This window comes from Rhinopithecus bieti, unplaced genomic scaffold (genome assembly GCF_001698545.2).
Source record: "Rhinopithecus bieti isolate Rb0 unplaced genomic scaffold, ASM169854v2 scaffold_11508, whole genome shotgun sequence".
Taxonomy (NCBI): Eukaryota; Metazoa; Chordata; class Mammalia; order Primates; family Cercopithecidae; genus Rhinopithecus; species Rhinopithecus bieti.
Genome location: NW_016806932.1, coordinates 1790924 through 1814733, shown reverse-complemented (window position 1 = coordinate 1814733; position 23810 = coordinate 1790924). Strand labels below are relative to the sequence as shown.

General features: G+C 45.7%; 1 protein-coding gene across 9 annotated transcripts in view; it reads right to left on the bottom strand.

Annotated features, from left to right (window-relative positions):
• Positions 1–839: 839 nt before the first annotated feature.
• SCML4 (Scm polycomb group protein like 4) overlaps positions 840–23810 on the bottom strand; it is a 123277-nt gene continuing 100306 nt past the window's right edge. For 6 of the 9 annotated variants that reach the window (XM_017878750.1, XM_017878755.1, XM_017878756.1 and 3 more), the window contains 3 exons: positions 18030–18320; positions 6539–6684; positions 840–4003 (listed from right to left, as the gene is read on the bottom strand). In XM_017878750.1, coding sequence (XP_017734239.1) covers positions 3878–4003; positions 6539–6684; positions 18030–18320 — 563 coding nt within the window. In that variant the 3' untranslated portion in view covers positions 840–3877. Of the gene's footprint in view, positions 4004–5962; positions 6283–6527; positions 6685–18029; positions 18321–23810 lie in introns of those variants that run through there. The other 3 variants (XM_017878757.1, XM_017878754.1, XM_017878752.1) reach the window with 3 other exon arrangements.

Sequence of the window (23810 nt, the reverse complement as noted above, 5' to 3'; positions counted from 1 at the left end):
TGTTCCCCTGCCGTGGGCTCCCCAGCAAGGCGTCTCCCCAGAGTCACCTGGAGCCCAGGCTTGGCACATACAATCATCCTCTGAGGGGGCAGGCCCAGAGTCCCAGTACACCCCTGGTCACCTGGCTTCCTCAAGGGCACACCCTAGTAGAATAAGAGGGGACACTTACTAGTAGCAACCAGACCACAGTGGGTTCTGCCTCCATATTGCAAACCAAGCAAAGGCCATGGCTCATACACTCCCAAGCACTCACTTTCTAAGGCTCTTCCAACTACAGTGTCAGGAAACACACACACACACACACACACACACACACACACACACAGACGAGACCCACGGCTTTCACCTAAAGTCTTCGCACAGGGAATAATGTGATTCATGAAATATTTAAAAGGCCTTAGGCAATAGAATTGTCTCTTGATTTTTTTTTTTTTCAGTGTTTAACAGACAAGTGTAATTGGAAATGTTTGGAGCATGAACACAGGCACACACACATACACACTCTAATTTGGAATTATGCAAAACGATATCATTATTCACTACAACCTGAAGCAAAGCTACTGCAATGGAATAACAAGTACCATATCTATACAAGTGAGAGGTCCTCAAGTCGGCTCTCATTTGGACAAGGGTGACCCACGTGGCCTAACCCTTTAAGGTCTGTTTAGAGGAAATGGCCTGGTGTGTTTTACATTTGTGAAGCTATTTAGCCTCCTGGTTTGACAAGATTTTTGAGAGGGGTGAAAATTAATTATAATTGCAGTATTGGTACAATAATTTAGTTGGCTAATTGCATTTCAGTGCAGAAGCAGTCAAGGAAGATTTTCCTCCCCAGGTTATTCTCTGATGTGGCAGCATTTATTTTAAGAGTAATGAGATTTTTAAAAAGTCAAACCTTAAATATCATGGCTTCAGCAATCTGTCCTGCTTAAAGTTTAATGCGAAATGAGACAGCACCTCCGTGAGAGCAGTTCCACGTGAACATGTATCCAGTTTTCTCCGAGACTTGAAATAAGAACCTATCTCTCCCCTGAAAACTACTCGAGGGATCTCTGTGACATTGTTTGGGGCTGATTTTTATTTGAAAGCACCAATGTTTGTGACTCTGTAGTGAGGGAGGCACTGATGAGGGTGGGTAGGAAGTTTTGAAAACTTAATACTGGAAGTCACTACATGAGGTATCTGTTCATGGAAGAGGTACCACAAGTATCGGAAGATTGAGAAAAAAAAGATGAGTGAAAAACCTGGGTTGTTGTGGGATTTTTCTGGATCTCATTGTTTTTGCACTGGCAGTTCTGAATACATAACCTATCCGTGGCTGTTTTGAGGGAAATGTATCTAACTCCAGACCAGCAGTGAGCACTTACCATTAATAAACTCTTGAGAGACAGGCCCTATCACCTTAAAATCTTGAAGACTCTGCCCCAAGGCCTGATTCAAGGTACTTTTCTCAGGTGCTGAACCTGTCAGAGGCGTTTGAACCAGAGCAACTCCATCTTGAATAGGAGCTGGTAAAATGAGGCTGAGACCTACTGGGCTGCATTCCCAGATGGCTAAGGCATTCTGAGTCACAGGATTAGACAGGAGGTCAGCACAAAAGATACAGGTCATAAAGACCTTCTGAGAAAACAGGCTGCAGTAAAGAAGTTGACTAAAACCCACCAAAACCAAGATGGCAACGAGAGTGACCTCTGGTTGTCCTCACTGCTATACCACCGCCAGTGCCGCGACAGTTTACAAATGCCATGGCAATGTCAGGAAGTTACCCTATATGATCTAAAAGGAGGAGGCATGAATAATCTCCCCTTGTTTAGCATATTATCAAGAAATAATCATAAAAATGGGTAACCGGCAGCCCTCAGAGCTGCTCTGACTACGGGGTAGTCGTTCTTTCATTCCTTTACTTTCTTAATAAACTTGCTTTCACTTTACTCTGTGCACACGCCCTGAATTCTTTCTTGCACGAGATCCAAGCGCCCTTTCTTGAGGTCTGGATCGGGAACCCCTTCCTGTAACAAAACCATCAGACATCAAGCTCTTCCACACTCTAGCTCAATTCAGTGAGCAAGTTTAGTACATCCTCCTCCTCCCCTTCTCTGCTATGCTCTCAGTCCAGCCACCATTTGTGTGTCTGAAAAGGAGGCTACGATGTGCTTTCTCAAATACAGCACATCAAAGTGGGTCTAACGACATGACATGGACTATTTCTTATGGCCTTCATCTGGATTCTAACTATATAGAGGGTCACTATGCAGATCTACCCAGGGCTGCCCTCAAGATTATGCAATTCATGTTCTGCACAACAGCAGCTGATCAAGGGGTGAGGAGGTTGAGCTCCCACCCTGCTCCACTTGCCAGCTGAGACCCCTGCTCAGGTTGTATCCCAGAGAAAGGGGTGCCTTTTCTGATTCACCATTGGGCCAAGGGAGGCCCTGAGTCATCCCTAACCCTCTCCCTCCCAGAAATTCCAAAATCTAATGTTCATCTCCTCATCTCTAACACTGTTGATGTCCTTTTAAGGAAGAGATTATGCACATGGCAAAGGCGAATTCATTTTGAAGATATGTTTTCTGCTCAGTGTGAAGAAGAAGAGACAGGGAGGGAAACAGAGAAAAGGGAAGGATAAAATGAATGGTGGAGAAGTTGTCCCTCTGCCTAATAAATTGTGGATTCATTGTCCTTCCCTGGACACAGCTGCAAAGGGGCAGAAAATCAATTTTTTCTATTACTCCACGGTGAGGAAGGAAAACCTATCTGTAAATTGAATTAAACCCCATAATAGCATGTCTGTGTATTTGTTGAGGACTAGAAAAATTAGCCACAGATACAACTACATAACCCAGCAATTTAACTAGAAATCAACACTCTCCCATTTCAAAGCTTCGTTGAGACATTTTCTTTTCCTTTTTTAAAGAAACACCCATGGCTAAATGTCACTAAGATTCTTCGGCATGCCAACACTTCAACACCTCAGTGAGGACTCTGGAAGAGAAGGAACTCCAAAGTCCCATCTGGGTAGAGCGTGCTTCCAAATTCTTGCCTTTGCTAGTTGAGTATCAGTCAGTCAATAATGATTGGATACGAACTAGACCCCTCTAGCTGATGGTTTCTTCCCAAGTCACAATCTGTGGTGCTAACTGTGGAATAAATCCCCTGTTTCTGTGTGGGCTAGATCTTGTTCACAGACACCGTAACCCATCCACGCAGTACTGAATAATCTTGCTACTGCAGTCAGTGAGGGTCCTGAAATTTCATTAGCAGTCTGCCCTCTAGCGGAGCAATACAGTACTTCAGATTTTCTAGGAATAGAAAAGTTTTTTTTGTTTTTTTTTTTTTTTCCTTTTCTTTCATGGAGCAAAATAATTCAAGTTTTCCAGATAGTGCAAGGTGAGGCAGTCATCTTCAGAAGTCAGCTTCCAGAGCTGAGGCAAACAAGGCTCACACGGATAGGTCCCCAGGTCAGAGTTAGAGGCAGATGGTGCTGAGGTGGGTGTCCCTGCGGAGACTGCAGGGACAAAGGTCCTTCTTTCATCCTTTGAACCCTCCAGAACTTTCCTTGGACATAAGCATTCAGTTCCTCACTCTCTCATTATGTAAATAGCACCCACTTTAAGAGAAATCAGCATAACAGGGATGTTAAAAATCAGAGGCTTTTGTAATTTTTTGGCAAATTATTAACACAGAGGAGCCTTTCAAAAAGGTCCACGTTAAATTCTTTAAAAGGCAAAGATTCACAAGTTTTATAAAAAGACCACGTCTTTGTGGCTGTTAATTTTAAGAGGAGAGTCTATTTTGTGATGTTGGTGGGATGTTGGTAAGGCAGAAGATAATCTTGAGATCTGTTGTTTTGGGTTTCGCTTCTGTCTTTTTTAAAAAGTCAGAACTTGGCTTGCTTCAGTTTGTCAATGTGGTAGCAGAGTTTTAGTGCAGGTCCCAGCTTCAGGCCCAGGTACTTCATGACCATGTCACTCTTCAGCAACAGCAGAGCATTGCCATCAATCTCCTGGTGGGATAGGATCAGAAGAAAGAAAACCCAGAAGATGGTCAGAGTCATCAAACAGTGGCTAAGGTTAAGGTATGGTCAGGGGATGTGCTCAGGGCATATGGATTGATTTAGGCAGCATATTCTCTTGGTCCTGGGGCAAGATCTTTTAAAATATTAAAGCAAACAAATACTGTGTTCTCCTCTCCCCATCATCTCCCTGTAGTCATCTGACACACGGGATGTTTCATATTCCTGCCTTCCCCTCATAGAAGGAATCAAACACAACCCCATGTGTGTTCCCAATATCCCACTTAGGAAGTTTATCTCCTCATCCAACCTTGGCTAAAGGGCCAAGAAGTGTCATCCATTAGACACTGAAACTAGAGGGTATTTCCATTCCAAACCTCCACTTATTGCCCTAATTTCTCATTTCTTTTCTTGGTAGGCCCACCTACCTTTAGCTGACAAAACTACTCATTCCACCCAATGGAGGATTTCAGATGTGTTTAGCCCTGTCTGTTCCACTAGACGGAATACACTAAAGAATGCACCTGCTTCATCTCATGGTTCAGCACAAAGAACTACTAAGGGGATGAGCCAGTCCTTTGCGGTTTGGTCCCGGTGCTGCTGCCATTGGTCATTGAAAATGGTCACCCTCCAGAATGCATGCTGAGTTCATGAACCTAGCAAGGCTGGGCTTCCATGGTCACCTTTAGTGCTATTTTCAGGTCACTGGAGACAAAGGGTAGAAATCTGAGGTGCTCAGGCGGGGAGAAGAGACATAGTTACAGGACTCATGTAATGGTGCCAGGGTCACCAGCCCTCTCATTCATCTGCCCAGCCAACCAGTATTGATGGAGCACCCACTCTGTGTCACTCATTCTCCATGTCTTTGGCAACATGGCAGTGGGCAAGGCTTACCTGTGGGTCGCTCCCAGGAGCCTCATTTTCTACTGTCTTTTATTTCCCTCACCTCCTGGACTCCCACCGTCTCCTCCCACCCCAGAAGACAGCCAGACTCCCCCCGCCCAAATCTGTCCAAGCATAACCCACTCTGTGGTTCCTGGTCTCAAAGCCCCATTGTTAGGTGAGGCCAATATATGCCTAATAAAAGACGAGTGCTGAGTTAGATGAGAATCCTCCTCAGATTGGAGAGCATGATTTCTATGACAGAATCACCAAATAAAGTGAGAAACAGGAAACAAAAATAATGGTCACTGTGGAAGGTGGAATAACGCTCCTTCCCCTCCATGCACGATGTCTGGATTCTAGTCCCCAAACCTGTGAATGTCAAGTTAGACGGCAAAGGGGAATTAAGGTTGCAGGTGGGATTAAGCTTGCTAATCAGCTGACTTTAAAGTAGGGAGATTATCCTGGATTATGGGGCCGGGTGGGTGGGGAGGGGGCGGCTGTGTAATCACAAAACTCCTTAAACATGGAAGAGGACATCAGCAGTGACAACCAGGGATGGCAGCCCAAGCAGCCAAACAGGCCTCAGCTTGATGTTACAGGCTTTAAAGATGATGGCAGGCGGACAGGAGGCAAGGACTGATGGTGGATCTAGAAGCCGGAAAAGACAACCAAGCGGATTCTCCTAGAACCTCCAGAAGGAAAGGCAGCCTTGCTGGCTGAGCCCAGTGAGACCCATGCCAGGCTCCTGAACCCCAGAGCGGTTAGACAGAGAATGTGGATTGTGTGAGGCCACTATGTTGGTGGTAATCTGTTACAGCACGATACAAAATGAGTACAGTGCCAGGCACGGCAGCTCACGCCTGTCATCCAGCACTTTGGGATGAGACCAGCCTGGCCAATATGGTGAAACTCTGTCTCAAGTAAAAATACAAAAATTAGCCAGGCATGGTGGCGGGTGCCTGTAATCCCAGCTGCTCGGGAGACTGAGGCACAAGAATTGCTTGAACTGGGGAGGCAGAGGCTGCAGTGAGCCAAGATTGAGATTGCACCACTGCATTCCGGCCTGAGTGACAGAGTGAGACTCTGTCTCAAACAAAAACAAAATGAGTATAGTAAGCCTAGCAGGTAAATTACTGATTCTTATCTTTAAAAAAAAAATTACCATCTCTCTATATTTTAGCATATCTCAAAATCATCATAATGCTCTCTGCTCAGTGAAGGCTGTCTGAGCCAGGAACCGTGCTGAACGCCTTTTGTGCATTTTCTAATTAATCCTTGAAGTGGTTTAGGAACAGGCGCTACTGTGGCTTGCCTGGGATGTCGTAGGTGTGCTGTCAATATTTGTTGTATGCACAGACGGCTGGATGGGCAGGAAGCAGGCACTCCTGATGAAGGCCAACATGAGAGAACAGATGGGGCAAATATTCCTTTAAAAACAAATTAAGTGGTCGTTCTGCTCTGAGGAGCCTGTGGTTGTACCTGTCCCTCTCATCTCTGGCTCCCTTGAGGGTGCCCCTAGGGCTTAGTTTAGAGCCCCCCCCCGCCACCTCCCCTGGCAGCATCCCGCAGCTCCCTGGACCTCACTCTCCTTCCATGCCTGCTCCCCCCATCCCCCCAAGGTCAAACCCACCACTCGCATACGTGCTTTCTGAAGAGCTCCACGTGAGGCCCCAGAGCCTGCGGGTCAGCGTCCTTCACAAACCACACCACGTCCTCCACAGTCCAGGCGGAGGGGTTCCTGCTCCGTGGCCGCCTGGCATCCTGCGCATCCTGAGAAGGGCTTGAGGCTGGATGGGGTACAGAGAGGGAGACCGTGAGCCAGTGGGACAGGGCTAACCTGGTGCTGCCTGCCCCCACCTAGCCTGGAAGGGGGGTCCTTAGTGCCCATGAGTCCAAGGAGCTGACCCAAGTGACCTCCTGTCACAGGGAAAGACTGTGAGTGGCAGCTCTATCAGCAGCCCAGAGCACGGAAGGCCACTCCTAGGTACATTACCCTCCCCATCTATGCCAAAACTCTCTGCTCTCCCAGGAGAAGAAGCGTGAGACAGTGGATTCCCTTCATTAGGCTGGAATTCCCACCCGAGTTGGAGTTTTCAAGACTCTCCCGCTCAATTCTCTCTCAGCGGGCCCAGGGCCTCCTGAGCCTGGGTACCTGGTGACCAGGGCAAGTGTGCTACGATGAGTGTGCAAATGAGCCTCATCACATCAGTGAGGCCAGTGACTTGGGGTCCTTTCTGCCTCCTTGGCCTTCACACTGAGACGATAGAGGCATGACAGAATTGAGGTAGCTTTTGGTTCTCGTTCACGGTCTCTGCAGAAAGCAAGTCTGCAGCAGCATCCTCAGAGCCATCCCTGGTCACACATGCAGAAAGAGGATGTCCCCTCACTCACTGCCTCAGGCACACACTGAGTCTTTGCATGGCCCTCTGGGGCTGTCAGAGCATTTGCCTGGGTCTCCCCCGCTACACTGTGAACTCCCTGACCACAAAGGGCCTAACCTGTGCCTGGTCCATAGCTGGTCCCTGGGAAATGGTTGCATAGGGTATTTCCCATGCAGCAGGTGAAAAGGCTCAGGGCAGTGAAGGAGGAAGACAGCAATGAATTCAATGGCTGGCAATACTTAGGGGTTGATTTTGGTGTGTGTATGTCCCAAACTAATTAATCCTCTTTCCCTACAGCCAGCTCCTCTTCCTATCTCCCCCATTTTGGGAACCCACCTCTTCCTCCTCCCCTTTTTGTGCTTCCCACATTTAATTATTCTGAAGCTCTTGGGAGAATGCCTCTGATGCTGGTGTCCTCTCTTCCAACCCTGCTATCCCAGTCCCAGAGCCTGCCACCTAACCCCCTGCCACGTGTTCCTAATGGGTATTTTTGGGCCATGTCCTATTCTTCCTACTGCCTACAACTACCGCTGCCTCATGTTCTCCCTAAGACCCATCTCCCCATGGGTCCCCCTTACCAACACACTGAGTCCTCATTCTACCTCAAGGTCAAGGGCTCTCTTGGTCTTAATAATATTTTTCTTTCTTAATGAAGGGGGAGAAGAGCTTTGGTGCCAGAGAGACCTAGGGACAGATCCTGGAGTTGCCGCTTGCTGGTGATTGGACCAGGATGTAGCTCATGTGTGAAATGGCCATGCTTTCTAGGGGCAGGTGTGAGGACAGAGATGGGACAGTGCCCTGCCCCGAGTCTGACCTATGTCAAGTGCTCCACCGAGGGCAGGAGCCTCCCTCCCTTCCCTACAGCCCTCATCTCCTGTGCACCACCTGTCTGTCTGGGTACACTTGTTGTGACCGACCGGATGTCTCCCCAGCTTCCTTCCTCTGCCTGTGGCTGCTGCTTTGGCTTCAACCTAGAAGGCATTTACCCTCTCTCCTTCCCACTCATGTTCCACCTGATGCCTTCATGAACAGAAATGTTCTGTACTTCCTGCAGCCTGCACGTCACCTTCCTACCCCTTTATTTTATTGTATTTTATTTATTTATTTTTTGAGACAGAGTTTCACTCTTGTTGCCCAGGCTGGAGTGCAGTGGCGCGATCTCTGCTCACTACAACCTCCACCTCCCAGGTTCAAGCAATTCTCCTGCCTCAGCCTCCCAAGGAGCTGAGATTAGAGGCGCCCACCACCACGCCCAGCTAATTCCTGTATTTTAGTGGAGACGGGGTTTCACCATGTTGGTCAGGCTGGCTGGGAACTCCTGACCTCAGGTGATCCACCCATCTTGGCCTCCCAAAGTGCTGGGATTACAGGTGTGAGCCACAGCACCCAGCCTCCTACCCCTTTATTCCTACATCTTTATTTGTTCATCTGTCTCTTAATGTGCTTTCACATTCCGCTTTGTAGTACAATTATTTATGACCTTCTCTATAACCTCTAGTCAGATTTTAATTTCCTAAGGATTCCTTCCACTCACTCCACAAACATTGACTGAGCACCTTCTCTGTACCAGGTGCTGGGTGAAGTGTTTGGTGAAAAATACAAATGTGATCCTTTCATGACAGGGGCTATAATCATTGACTCCTCCATGGTTCAGAGTACATATACAGTCATGTACCGCCTAAGGACGGTGGTCCCATAAGATGATAATGATTCTAGTCCCTATCGCCTAGTGATTTGTGTTGCAATTTCCTACAGTATTCAGTACAGTAACATGCTGTACAGGTTTGTAGCCTAAAAGCAATAGGCTATGCCACACTGCCTAGGTGTATAGTAGACTATACTATCTAGGTTTGTGCAAGTGCAACCTATGATTTTCACACAACATTGAAATCACCTAAGGATGCGTTTCCCAGAATGTATCCCATTGAGTGATGCATGACTGTGTTTATAAATATGGGCTTGATAAATGTGAGATGAATCAATATACTCTGTAGACACATTCTAGGTAACTTATACAAAAGCCTGTGTGTGTAATCTTTACTTCTATTTTAAGGCTAGAAAAGAGTCAAGTATCTGAACAATGAAGCAGCTTTCCTACAGAATTCTAGTTAGAGGTTGAGAAGGCTTCACTTTATTTCCCTTCTTTAGATCTCAGGGCACAGTGGCTTTCTGCTGTCTCTCTCTCCTTCCTCCTTTTAATGTGCCTGAGACGTGCATGTTGCTCCATTAGCACTGAGGAAAATACAGCATCACATTTCTGCGTCTGTCCTAAACACATAATGGTTTGGCTGATAATTGGATTGACTTTGAGATTTTCCCTGCCTCTTCCTTGTGGGACCTGGGAGGGTCCCATAAGGTGGCTTGGCACGGGGCATTTTTCTGGGAATCTGTTAATGCACCCTGGAGCCATCTGAATGCTGATCCATGCTTATTAAAGATGATTTCACTCCATTTAAAGACATCTGCACTCAACATGGGGATGAGGAATCATGGAAATCACACTGCCTTTGGATCCCGCCCCATCAGAACATCGGCGTTAATCAGGGTGATAATAGATGCTCTGATTACAAAGGCTGGAAGTCTTCAGTGCCAAGAATAATTTTAGAGTGATCAGAGCAGAGGTCAAATCTAATTTCCTGCATTTGACAGGAAGGGGAGGAAAACCCAGACCAATTAACAGGATCATTCACAGGAACCTACAGTCCTTTGAGCTAGGTCAGGGACCTCCAAAAACAGTGTTGAAGGGCTGAGCCAGGTGGCTGGTTTGTCTTCAAGGAGAAGGCTCTCGGGGCAATTGCTGTGGAAGGAAAGTGATATCTGAGATGGCAAAGTGGGCTCTGTTCCTGGTACCTGGTGCTTGCTGTGGGCACTTTTCACTTTTCCAGGATGGAGCAGAGGCAGCAGGGGCCTGGCTCAGGCATGTTTCTTAGGGGACCTTTCAGTCATACAAGACAGAGGGCAGCAGGCAGCCTAAGTCACACCTTGGGAGCTGCTCCTGATCCAAAGCACATAGATTTGCTTTAGAAAGGAAGACAAATGGAACTTTCCAGTGGCAGGTTTGCAGAGCCTCACAGTGGTCTGTGCTCACAAAAATGATAAATACACTAGCGACTCCCTCTCCAGCTGTGGTGAAGGTGTTAGGAAGACAGATGGGTGGAGCCTGCTGCAGCTGGGGCAGGCAGATGTGATAGGTCAACAGTAAGACATGATGGATGTGGAAAAGTCTTGCTCCTAAGCAGACAGAGCATGCCAAGAAGTACTGGCCAGACAACTTGGTGAGCAGGCAGAGTTCTCCAACCAGGAGGACATTGTGCTTGGTCTTGTCATTCCCTGGGGGCTGCCAGAGGCATGTGAAAAGTGAAACTCAGTTATGAATGGATTAAATATGCTTGTTTCTAAAGCTGAACTCACACTTACCAGAGCAAGGATGACTATGAGTGTTTCAAAGCAATCCCGATTTTCACAGCACAGGTACTTGCATACTCTCTGTGAATCTCCCTCTGCCTTCCACATGCCCATGAGCACATCCATACGTACGTAATTTCCTTTCACTCATTCATAATTCAGGAGAAACTCTTTAGCTAACAACAGAGTCATGTGGAGGAGCGGAATGAGCAGTGAGGTGGGAGTCAGAAACCCCTGCCACCCACCAGCCATGTGATCAACTCTCTGCTTCTCTGCTGTAAAATAAAAAGGCTTGATCTCTAAGCCCCTGCCAGCCCCTTATGACGCTGTGTAACCCCTCCCACCTCAGGCTGTTCACACGAAGGGAGTCACCTCCTCCCACAGCTGAAGGCTGCATCAGTGTGTCCACATGCAAAACACAAGTGCAGCCATGGCCAGGCTTCCTGTCCCTCCCGGGCTCTGATCATTCTCTACGGACCTCATTGTCTTCATCTATAAATTGTGAATATTATTTTTTGCTTCTTAAGAATATTTTAAGAATCAAGAGAATGTGGCTCAGGGCTGGAGGCTGACCTTCAGAATCTCAAAGACAGGAAGGTCATTGTCTCCAACAGGGACCCCTGTGTCCTCAGGCTGCCTGTGAGCTGCCCAGGCCCTCTTGGTTTCTGGCAGCTGCAGCTGGGTTGGGAGGGCCGGGGTTGGTGAGGGGCAGGGGAGGGGGATCTATTCTCGGCATCTCCAAGTGACCTGCTCCCGCTAGATGCTTCCTTTCTAGATACAATGCCATATCAAATGTGTGAGGTGCCCAGGCTAGCCCACAATTATGGCAAAATTATGTGGCTTGAAACAGTGCTGTTTTTCATTATTTCTATCTGTTGCCCAGGCTGGAGTGTAGTAGGGTGATCTTGGCTCACTGCAACCTCTGCCTCCCAGGTCCAAGTGATTCTCCTGCCTCAGCCTCCCGAGTAGCTGGGATTATAGGCAAGCGCCACTCACTCTATCTAGTTTTCAAGATGCCATGAGGTGACAGAGATGAGAGGGAAGAGAGCCCACCCAATCCTTAGAGTTTAATCAGATTTTTCTTTTAATTATTTGAGACCAGCTGGCCTGCCTGTGTGAGGAGGGAGCGTGTCTCTAGAAACAAGGAGAGACTGTGGGCTTGAAGCCAAGCTGAGCTGAGCTAGATTTCTCCTTGGCCACCAGAAGACACTGTGACCTCCTGGCAAGCACTGTGACGTTTGCTGGGAAGCCTCCAGCTACCCCTTGTCCCCACTGACCCTCCCTGGTTGTCTTTCTTCCTGCTTATTCCAGCCAGCTCCGCTGTCCCTTCTCTGGGAAGCCTTTCCTGACTCCTAAGGGTAGGCTCAGCCCCTCCCTCCCCATCCGATTCTCCCACAGCATCCACACTTTTCCCTGACAGCAATCATCACAACTGTAATGAAATTTGTGTAATAATTTGTTGACATTTGTCTCCCTGGAGTTGCAAACCCTCAGAGAACAGGGCCAGTGTCCATCTTATTCACAGCTCTGTCCTCAGATGTGAGAAGAGCCCCCGGCACACTGTGCCCAGGAAGTCTCTGCTGGCTAGGACCAACCAAACCCTGAATCTTAGTTGCCTCCTCTATAAAACACCTTGCTGAGCTGTTGCAAGGATTAAATGGCATAATGTTGTAAAGCATTAAACAGGATTACTCATTAGGTCATTACTGTTCTTCTTATGATGATGATGTCATTCCATAAGTGGTCAGTAGATTTGTTTTCCTAAATCCCAGGGCCACCAGCTCACTCCCCGGTTCAGAAATGTCTGGCTTACGGTTACTGCAGAGCAAAGTCCCATCTGCTTGACATGGATCCCAAACTTCCCAGCATGGTTTCCCTAGTGTCCCTGCACAAACCCCCCCCTTTTTTTTTTTAGATGAAGTCTCGCTCTGTCACCCAGGCTGGAGCGCAGTGGCGTGATCTCGGCTCATTGCAATCTCCACCTCCCGGGTTCAAGTGATTCTCGAACCTCAGCCTCCCGAGTAGCTGGGATTACCTTCATGTGCCACCACGCTCAGCTAATTTTTGTATTTTTTAGTAGGGACAGGTTTCACCATGTTGACTGGACTGGTCTTGAACTCTTGACCTCAGATGATCCACCCACCTCTGCCTCCCAAAGTGCTGGGATTACAGGTGTGAGCCACTGCACCCAGCCCCTGCACAAACTCTTTAATTAATGAGCTCTTGCCTTGTTTTGTCCACTTCACCTCCTCACATAGAATGCTGTTTTCACTCTTCTTTTTCTAGCTAAATTGTCTCCATCCCTCACCCAATGCCAGGCCCTATCAAATAAAAATCCAACCACAGGAAGCATTTGGGTTGTAATAGCAATATCAGATTGACTTCATTTCTTGATTCTGAATCTTGGACCTAGTTGTGGTTGGGAATTCTACAGTGTGTCTTGTTAAATGCCCAAGTCAGGAAGCTTTTGTTATCCAAAACCTCTTTATAGCTCTTGGTGATTATATCTTGGATGAGAGACAAGGAAGAGCTCTCAAACTTTCACCAGAGCATCAGCAGACACCAGGAAAATGGGCCCTCTGAACACAACCCCTCGGAGCCCACTGGCAGCAGAGATAGATGTGATAGATCACGACTGCAGGAAGCCAAAGGTAAGTACCGCCAGAGAGAGAAGGCCGAGGAGTTTGTCATGTCATCAATACCCACCCTTCTGCCTGCAGCCTCATGCAGTTTTCTGGCTTCTGTGGTTTTAAACCATTTTGATTAGTACCATGGGGAAAAGGCCATTTCTAAGTCTCTTCCATGGTTTATGACTTGGATCAAACTCTCTTAAAGAGGTATGGTTTTTTCAATGACAACTGCTTTTACTTGGGATGGAACTTCAGAGCAATATTGAACAGTCATTTGGGTGGGAGGGTGGGGTGTGGGGGGGATCCACAGTGGGCACCAGGCTGACAGTTAGGTGAGAAATGGGTGAGGACGCTGGTGGTTTCTCTCCCACTTTAACATCCTGCCACTCAAGTCAGCACGGTTTTATCTCCATCGTTTCCAAACATTTTAGCTGTACAAATTTTGTTTAAGCAAAGCACATATAGAACCCCACTCTGCAAATGTGAAAAGGCCCTGCTTCAAGAGAGGGAGGGCACCTGGAGTCCTGTCTGCTCTTGTTCCGTCTTCTCCACCTCTTAGAACCTTGAAAGTCATCAGGCACGATTTGAAAACCCCTGGGGTTGTTTTGAAAGACACAAGCTTTGGGGACCATTGAAGTCAGATCCTGGCTCAACACTTGATTTCCCTTCTCTTGAACCTCTTTTTCTTTTCCTTTAAATCAAATATACCGATATCTTTTTATAAATATTAAATCCTAAACATATAACTTATAATAAACCATGAACAATGTGTGGAAAGTGTCTGGCCCCCTTGAATGTAGGTGTTCAATAAATAACAGTTTGATACAGGCCTCAAACAAGCCCCCCTTTGCCGGTGCTGTGGGGGGCTCAAATATGAATAAGAAACTTCACAAAGCTGAGGGTCTGTTCCCTTCTCTAGGACGCGTTAGGGTAAGAACTACAGATGAGGAAACAAAGTGCCGTGGGAGGGAAAAGGAGGGAGTGAGCATTTCTGATCCGACTTCCCATTGCCTACTCAGCGTTATTTTGCACTTCTTCCTCTGTAATAGCAGCCCTAATTTCCATCTGGAATCACAGTTGCTGGGAATGAAAACCACATTTCCCAGCATCCCTTGCAGCAAGAGGCCATGTGACTAAATTTTGGTCAATGAAATGTAAGCAGAAATGGAAACCTCTTTCAGAGACACTGGTGCTATCCCTCCTTCCATCTTCTCCCCACCCACTTCCTCTGTCTCACTGCTGAGAATGTGCCTGTCTGACTGGCTGTTTCTGGTACCTGCAGTTATAATTAGCACCCTGAAGAAGGCACTGGTTAAAAGGAATCCTTGGGGAATTAAAGTGTTAATAGACATACAAAGGATGAATAATTTCATTTTTCTTCAATGTATCACAAAGGCTCAACAGTGAACTTTAACTGATACATCATGTAGCAGGTTTTCTCTAAAGAGGTTAGGTGGCTTTGTGATTTTAAACATCCCACAGTCTCATGGTGGGGGTCCTGCTGATTATGGACAACTGGATTTCGGGGTCTCGGGCAAAGTTCTCTCTAATATTTCTTTCTTTCTTTCTTTTTTTTTTTTTTTTTGAGACAGAGTCTAGCTCTGTTACCCAGGCTGGAGTGCAGTGGCGCAATCTCTGCTCACTGCAACCTCCACCTCCCAGGTTCAAGTGATTCTCTTGCCTCAGCCTCCCAAGTAACTGGTATTACAGGCATGCACCACCACGCCCAGCTCATTTTTGTATATTTAGTAGAGACAGGGTTTCACCCTGTTGGTCAGGCTGGTCTCGAACTCCTGACCTCAAGTGATCCGCCCACCTTGGCCTCCCAAAGTGGTGGGATTACAGGCATGAGCCACCATGCCTGGCTGGTTCTAATACCTCTAAGTTATTAAAAAGACAGCCAGTATTCAGGGTACAGTTATTGATGTTCTTGGGATGAAAGGCAGCAGGCACTGGTGGACTCTGTTTCTCTGATCTCATCCCAGACCCTGAGAGGCAGAAGGGTCTGAGCTAGGGGACCTCTCCTGGGGTGCAACTAGGCTCCAGCAGAGGGGCCTTCTCAGAGCTAGAGCCTGAGGAAGGGTCTGGGCTGCCCCTTGGCCAGTTGTCTGGCAAGATTACTCAGACTGTCAGGGCCTGATTCCAGGATGATATGAGTTAGCTCTGTGTCCCCATCCAAATCTCACCTTGAATTGTAATAATCCCCATGTGTCAAGGATGGAGCCAGGTGGAGATAATTGAATCATGGTGTCAGTTTTCCCCATACTGTTCCTGTGGTAGTGAGTAAGTCTCATGACATGTGATGGTCTTATAAAGGGGAGTTCCCCTGCACAAGCCCTCTTACCTGTCACCATGTAAGACTTGGCTTTGCTCCTCCTTGCCTTCTGCCATGATTGTGAGGCCTCCCCAGCCATGTGGAACTATGAGTCCATTAAACCTCTTTCCTTTACAAATTACCCAGTCTCAGGTACGTCTTTATTAGCAGCGTGAGAACAAACTCATACACAGGAGAACAAAGGGCTGGGATGGGGATGAAAGTAAAGGACAGGAGGACATCCTAGGGCTCAACTTGAAGGAGGCATGAGGGGCTGGGGGAAGGAAGCTATGCTGAGGCCATCTGAAGAGCCCTGGATTCCCTGGCTCTGGGTCACCAGTTGGACTGAACAGGGCAGACTGTTGTCGAGCGAGTGATAGTTCTCTCCAACCAAATCATGCCTCCCTCTTACTGCTGGAAATCCTGCATTTAAGACATAGGACTGAAATTGTACCAACGTGCGTGGGAGAGAGTAAATATCTCCTTTTTAAAAAGTGGGACACTCTGGGATTATGAGTCAATATAGTCAGCATGGTGTCCTGTGATCACCACCCTGAGAAAAGGGGAATTGGGCTGAGGAGAAGAGGATGAGAGAAAGAGACATTTAAACGCCAGAGGGACACAAGGATGAGTGTTTTGACAAGACAAGGGGACACCATGAGGGCACAGACATGATGCATGTTTATTGAACACCTACCACATGCCAGATATTATGCTAACACTGGGGACAAACCTATGAAATCAAGGCTGCCCCTGGTTTACTTTACAGTGTTGGTTTGTGCCAGATCATGTCCCTTTCTCTTGTTCTTAGGAATCAGATGGAACAATGTTGCTCTCCTTTGGAAAACAGGGCTCTGCTCACTTAATCTGCCTGGCTTATGGTCCTGTGTGATAGTGTTGGAAAGTGGCCTGCAGGGTATCTCTACATTTGGCAAGAGCTGCCGTGGAGACAGAATCTGTGCTTTACCCCTCAACAGCTCTCCAGCAAGGGGCCCCTTCTCACCTCCTTGGCCAGGGGAAGCTGGTCAGGGCCACGCTCATCTGGGTTGGATGAGGCTCTTGGAAGGGAATGTGTGGAGGGTCTTGAATTATACAAAATAGCTCATGTGTGCAGCTTGTTGGGATCACTGGTGGAAGGGTCCTGGGCTCAGGGGAGAAATGTGGCTTGCCACAGAAGAGAGCCTGCCCACTGAGGGGCTACAGGGTGGCAAGATGAAGACTCCCAGACTCCTTGGCCTGGGGCCTTCTTTCTTCAGCAGTTCTCAGCTGTGGAGCTGATGGGCTGTGATCTGTTAAGGGATGTGTTAAAAAGATCTATGCTGTAACAACTAACATTTATTGAGCTCTTATTACAACCTAGTCCTCATACTAAATGCATGTATGAACTCATTTAATCCTCCCAACAATCCTATGAGGCAGGTGCTGCCATTATTATTGTTGCAATTTTATAGGTGAGAAAACCGAAGCACAGGTAAGTTAAGACTTGCAAAAGGCAGGCAGGAAGCAGCAGATCCAGCATCTCAGCCCTGGCTGTCTGGCTGAAGTCCCAGTGATTATCTACTATACTCTATGGCCTTTATGCACTATCAAAATACTGAAGCTTGAAAATTATTTTTTAAATCATCAATCAGAAGGGCCTTCAAGCTATTACTTTAATCCTTTATCCCTTATAGTGCTTCTGTAGATCGCAGTCCAACAAGCTTTCTTTAGTGGACAAGACAGAAGTGGCATTACAACCAGCACTGGGGGAATTCTGCCTATCTCTGCCTCTGCCCACGTATTAGTATGCTGAAAGTGACACCTGCTATGCAAGAGACAATTCTTTACCAAGGTCTGGTTCTCCTTTTTCCTGGGCAGAGCTAACCTACAGCTCCCAGGGTCCCTTATAGTTAAGTGTGGCAAAATGACCAGCTTTTGCTAATGAGATGTGAGTGGAAGTAATGAGCATCACTCTCAGACTGCAGGGAAGCGCTTGTACCTTCTCCATCCCTTCTTTCCCTTTCTAGTCCCCAAATGCATGGAGCCTGAAGGCTGTAGAGGGTGGCAGAGCCACAAAATAGATGGAGCCTGTGTCCCTAAATTGAGATGCATCCATGAATCAGGAACATTCGCCTTCGGCTCTTGAACAAAAATTTCTATGGTATTTGAGCCTATGTACATTTTGGAGTCTATGTATCCTGTGGCCTAGCCTACCCTAATACATGGTTTTCTTTGCTTACCAAAGGTTGAGCTTGGCTGTTTTTGAGAACCTCAAGAATCCATGAAAGGGCTTGTGGAAATTTCTGATCTCCCAGCAGTCCCATGTTTAAACAGCCACACTCCCCCTTCCCCAGGTGCTGTACTCCCCGGGTGAGGGCAAGGGATGTTGTGTCAGCGGGAATCTGATGCATGCATTACATTACCACATCTGTTTCCTTCAAGAGAGGTTGCATTTCTCTTGGGGCTGGAGGCTGGGGGCCTCAGCCCAGGTGCCGAGGGGCCACCAGAAGACATGGGGCTGGTGCGGGGACCACCAGCGGTGGCAGCAGGACCTCCCCCAAGGTGGCTGTCTCCAGAGTTCTGCCTCTTGCAGTACAGCGAGGAGGAGGGGGGCAAGGAGCCCCTGTGGTTAAAGGTGGAGGCGGAGGGGTCCATACCGTAGCGGTTCATGCCCACAGGGTTCACCAGGTACTCTTCAGTGGTGACTGTCTTGGCTAAGCAAGAAGGCAGTACAGAGAAGCAGATATCAGAGAGCAGTTCAGGAAGCTACCAGACCATCTGTCTTGGCAAACCCTGCCCTGCCAACACAGTCCCCAGTATCTGTGAGGATGGAGAGAGGAGAAATTAATCCCACAACATAATTCCAAATAGCATACCTGTCAGCAGGCTGAGAGCTGCCTCGCCCACAGGAGCATATTGTATTAGGAATTAGGAGGTGTGCTTAGAGGAAAATTGATATTTTGGCCATTGATGACTTAAGAATAAGCCCAAATTGGGCCAGGTATGGTGGCTCCCGCCTGTAATCCCTAAACTTTGGGAGGCCTAGACAGGTGGATCACCTGAGGTCAGGAGTTCAAGACCAGTCTGGCCAACATGATGAAACTCCGTCTCTATTAAAAATACAAAAAATTAGCCAGATGTGGTGGCAGGCACCTGTAATCCCAGCTACTTGGGAGGCTGAGGCAGGAGAATCACTTGAACCTGGGAGGCGGAGGTTGCAGAGCAAAACTCCACCTCAAAAAAAGAAAAAAGAAAAGAATAAGCCCAGATCAAAGACCTTCTTCCACAGTGGCTCTGCCCTCACAGTCTCTGCTGGCTTCTCAGAATCTCCCTGTACTCCCTGCTCTTACTCGCCCACCAGCACAGCCCCCTCACCTGGCACAGGACTCCTGGGAGAGATCAAGCAAGAGTCACAATGTTCCAGAGTCAGGAGAGATGACTGTGTGGCCTGGGTGGTGGCCCAGGTGCCACGGTGCGTTCTCCCCATACCTTTAGTCCTGATACACATGAGGGAGGCCGTCCTCCTCCACGGCTAACAAGCAGCGACGCAAGTGTCTATCTGGACAGCCCCTCAATCCTCCCCAAGCCCTTCACAGGAGAGCTAAAGAGCCAAACTAGAGTGCAGCGGGGGAGAGGACTTAGAAAGTCTGCCAACCTCATCATCAGTGCCTCTTAGGTAAACCAGGACTTAGTGTATTTTTTTTTTTTTTTTTTTTGAGATGGAGTTTCAATCAATCAGTCTGTCACCCAGGCTGGAGTGCAGTGGTGCGATCTCGGCTCACTGCAACCACCACCTCTCGGGTTTAAGTGATTTTCCTGCTTCAGACTCCCAAGAGTAGCTGGAACCACCATGCCCGGCTACTTCTTGTATTTTTAGTAGAGATGGGGTTTCACCATGTTGGCCACGCTGGTCTCGAACTCCTGACCTCAAGTGATCCATCTGCCTCGGCCTCCCAAAGTGCTGGGATTACAGTCCTATACTTTTAAATCTCAACATTGAGCCTGTTGAACTCCCTGTGAGCTATACCTGTGGCCAAATGGTGGGTTTTTTGTTTGTTTTATTATTTTTACATGGAGTTCTTTTTTGGGGGGGTGGGGGAAGTCCAGAGAAATTATGGTGATAGAGAGAAGGAAACTATTCTAGTCCCTCCCACCAGGACAAGATCATGTCTACCTATCCCCAGCAATAATTATCTGTATATTAGACACCATCAAAACAGATCTTGGTATGCCCACAGAAAATGCAATCAGCAAAAAAACAAAGCAAAACAACAGCAACAAAAACCAATGGATCCTCCATGATTGGCAATGAAAAACAAACTTGAGGCCACAAGATCAGATGCCTTCTCCATGCATGGATTCTTCCATAATGTAGGCATTGAAGATTAAGACTTGATTTTATTAGGGGAGCTAGCAGATCTTCTCTTAGTTGGGGATGGATGTGGAGCTTGACTGGAAATAAAAGTCTTTGCAGATGGGATACAGCTAAAGTAGTGGTTAGAGGTAAATTTAGAGCTGTAAATACTTCTGTTAAAGGAAGAAAGATCTCAAATGAATAGCCTAATTTACCACAAGACACTGGGAAAAAAAAGCAAAGAAGGAAATAAAGATTTGAGCAAAAATTATTTCAATAGAGGATTTTAAAAAACAATAGAAGAAATCAATAAAACCAAAAGCTCCTTCTTTGGAAAAAGAATCCACAAAATTGCAAGCCTTTAGCTAGACTGACAAAAAATAAAAATAAAGAAGGAAAGAGAGAGGATTCAAATTACTAGAATCATAAATGAAAACCTGAAATTACTACCAACCTTACAGAAATTGAAAAAGATTAAGAAATACAGATGGATGCTCTTTGCTTACAATAGGGTTATATCCCAACAAATTTATCGTAAGTTAAAAATATCATAAGTTGAAAATGCATTTAGCATACCTAATCTACCACACATTATAGCTTAGCCTAGCTGACCTCAAACATGCTCAGAACACTTACATTAGCCTAGAGTTGGACAAAATCATCTAACACAAAGCCAATTTTATGATAAAGTATTGAATATCTCATGTAATTTACTGAATACTTACTGAAAGTGAAAAACAGAATTGTTGTACAGATACTTGAAGTATGGTTTTCACTGAATGTGTATCACTTTCACACCATCGTAAAGTGAAAAAATCATTAAGTCAAATCATCTTAAGTAGGGAACCATCTGTTCTATAAACAATTTTATGCCAGTAAATTAGATAACTTAGATAAAATGAGCAAACCACTAAAACTGACTCAAGAAGAAAAAGACAATCTGAGTAGACCTGTAAGAAGTAAAAGGATTGAATTAGTAATCAGAAAACTACCCACAAAGAAAGCCCAAGCCTGGATAACTTCATGGTTGAATTCTACCAAACATTTAAAGAAAAAATAATACTAATTCTTTACAAATTCTTCCGAAAAAAAGAAGGGGGTGGAATACTTCACGCCTTCTATGGCAAATACTTCTACGAAGACAGGATTACCCTGTCTTCTACCCAAAACCAGACAGACACATCATAAGAAAACTACAGACCAATATCTGTTATTCACATGAATGCAGAAATCCTCAACAAAAACTGGCAAAACTGAACCCAGCAATGTATGAAAAGACATATACACCATGACCAACTAGGATTTATCCCAGGAATGCAAGCCTGATTTAACATTCAAAAATCAATTAATGTAATACACCATATGGATAGAATAATAAAACGGAGATCACACAATCACCTTAACAGATGCAGAAAACATTTGACAAAATCCAATACGCTTTTATGATAAAATCACTCAACAAACTAGGGATAGAAGGGAATTTCCTCAATCCGACAAAGGGTATCTGCAAAAAAACTATAGGTAACATCATGGCTAATGGTCAAAGACTGGATGCTGTCCCCCAAGATCAGAAACAAAAAGACAGTCCATTCCAGCTACTTCTATTAACATTGTACTAGAGGTTCCAGCCAGCGCAGTTAGGTTAAGGAAAAGAAAAGCCATCTAGATTAGGAAGGAAGAAGTAAAACTATCTCTGGTGTGTATGAAATCTTAAGGAATCCACTTAAAACACTGTTGGAACTAATAAATAGTTCAGCAAGGTTGAAGGATACAAGATCAATGTGCAAAAATCAATTGTATTTCTACACATTTGCAATTAACAGTTAGAAAATAAAATTGAGAATAATTCCATTTATAATAGTATGAAAAGAATACAATAAAATACTAAGGAATATAACAAAAGTTCAAACAAACTCTGAAAACTACAAAACATTGTTGAAAGAAATTAAAGAAGATATAACTAAATGGAAAAAAAAAATCTCATGTTCATAGATCAGAAGGCTTATTTTCAGGGTGGCAATTCCCCTCAAATTGATCTATAGATTCAGCACAATCCCTGTCAGAATCTTCACTGATTTCTCTGTGAGAAAATAACAAGCTAATTCCAGAACTCATATGGAATTGCAAGGGACACAGAATAGCCAAAGCCATCATGAAAAACAAAAACAAAGTAGAAGGCTCACACTTCCTGATTCCAAATTTAGTACAAAGCAACAATAATCAAGACAATGTGGGAGCTCATCATGTTAAATGAAATAAGCCAGGCACAGAAAGACAAATATCACATATTCTCACCGATATGTGGGAGCTAAAAAAGTGGATCTCATGCAGATAGGGAGTAGATTGGTGGTTACCAGAAGCCAGGAAGGGCAGAGGTCAGTGGGGATGAAGAGAAGTTGATTAAAGGAACAAATATATGGTTTTACAGAAGAAATAAGACCTAAGAGTTTGAGAAATCACTTGAATGACTATAGTTTACAGCAATCTATTAAACATTTCAAAATAGCTAGAAGAGAATAATTCAAATGGTTATACCATAAAGACAAATATTTAAGGTGATGGATGTCCCAAGTACACTAATTTGATGTTTACAAATTATATGAATGTATCAAAAGATCACATGTACCCTAAAACTACATACATCTATTACTCATTGATTTAAAAAATTGTTTTAAAAAAATAAAGCCAATGCCATTGGAGAGGGAAAAAAGACAGTGTGGTTCTGGCATTTGGATGGGTATACAGATGAACGAAACAGAATTCAGAGTCCAGAAACAAATCCATGTGTATATGTTCAGCTGATTTCCACAAGGGTGCCAAGACCATTCAATGGAAGAAAGAAGTCTTTTTAGCAAATGGTGCTAGGACAACTGGAAATCCACATGTAAAAGACTAAAGCAAAACCCTTACTCACACCATATATAAAAATTAACTCAAAATGAATAAAAAACATAAATTTAAGAGCAAAAACTATAAAACCCTTAGAAAGAAACATAGGGGGTAAATCTTTGTGACCTTGGATTTGGCAAAATATTCTTAGATTTGACACCAAAAGCACAAGCAATAAAATAATAAAATAAATTAGACGTCATCAAAATTAAAAACTTTTGCACTTTTGCACTGGGCACGGTGGATCATGCCGGTAATCCCAGCACTTTGGGAGGCAGAGGTGGGTGGATCACATGAGGAGTTCGATACTCCTTGGCCAACATAGTGAAACCCCGTCTCTACTAAAAATACAAAAATTAGCTGGGCGTAGTGATGCGAGCCTGTAATCCCAGCTACTTGGGAGGCTGAGGCATGAGAATTGCTTGAACCTGGGGGGCAGAGGTTGCAGTGAGCCAAGATCACGCCACTGCACTCCAGCCTGGGCAATGGAGCAAGATCTGGTCTCAAAACAAACAAACAAACAAACAAACAAACAAACAAACAAACAAAAACACCATCAAGAAAGTGAAAAGACAACTCACAAATTGGTGGAAAATACCTGAAAATTATATACTTGATCAGGGACTTGTTTATCTTGTAAAAGGGACTAGACTTACACAACCAACCTGTATAAGGGACTAGGCTGTATTAAGAATTATTCTAGCTTGGATGGGTGACGTGGCTTATGCCTGTAATACCAACACTTTGGGAGGCTGACGCAGGTGGATCACGAGGTCAGGAGATCGAGACCATCCTGGCTAACACGGTGAAACCCCGTCTCTACTAAAATACAAAAAATTAGCTGGGCGTGGTGGTGGGCGCCTGTAGTCCCAGCTACTCAGGAGGCTGAGGCAGGAGAATGGCATGAACCCGGGAGGCAGAGCTTGCAGTGAGCCGAGATGGCGCCACTGCACTCCAGGCT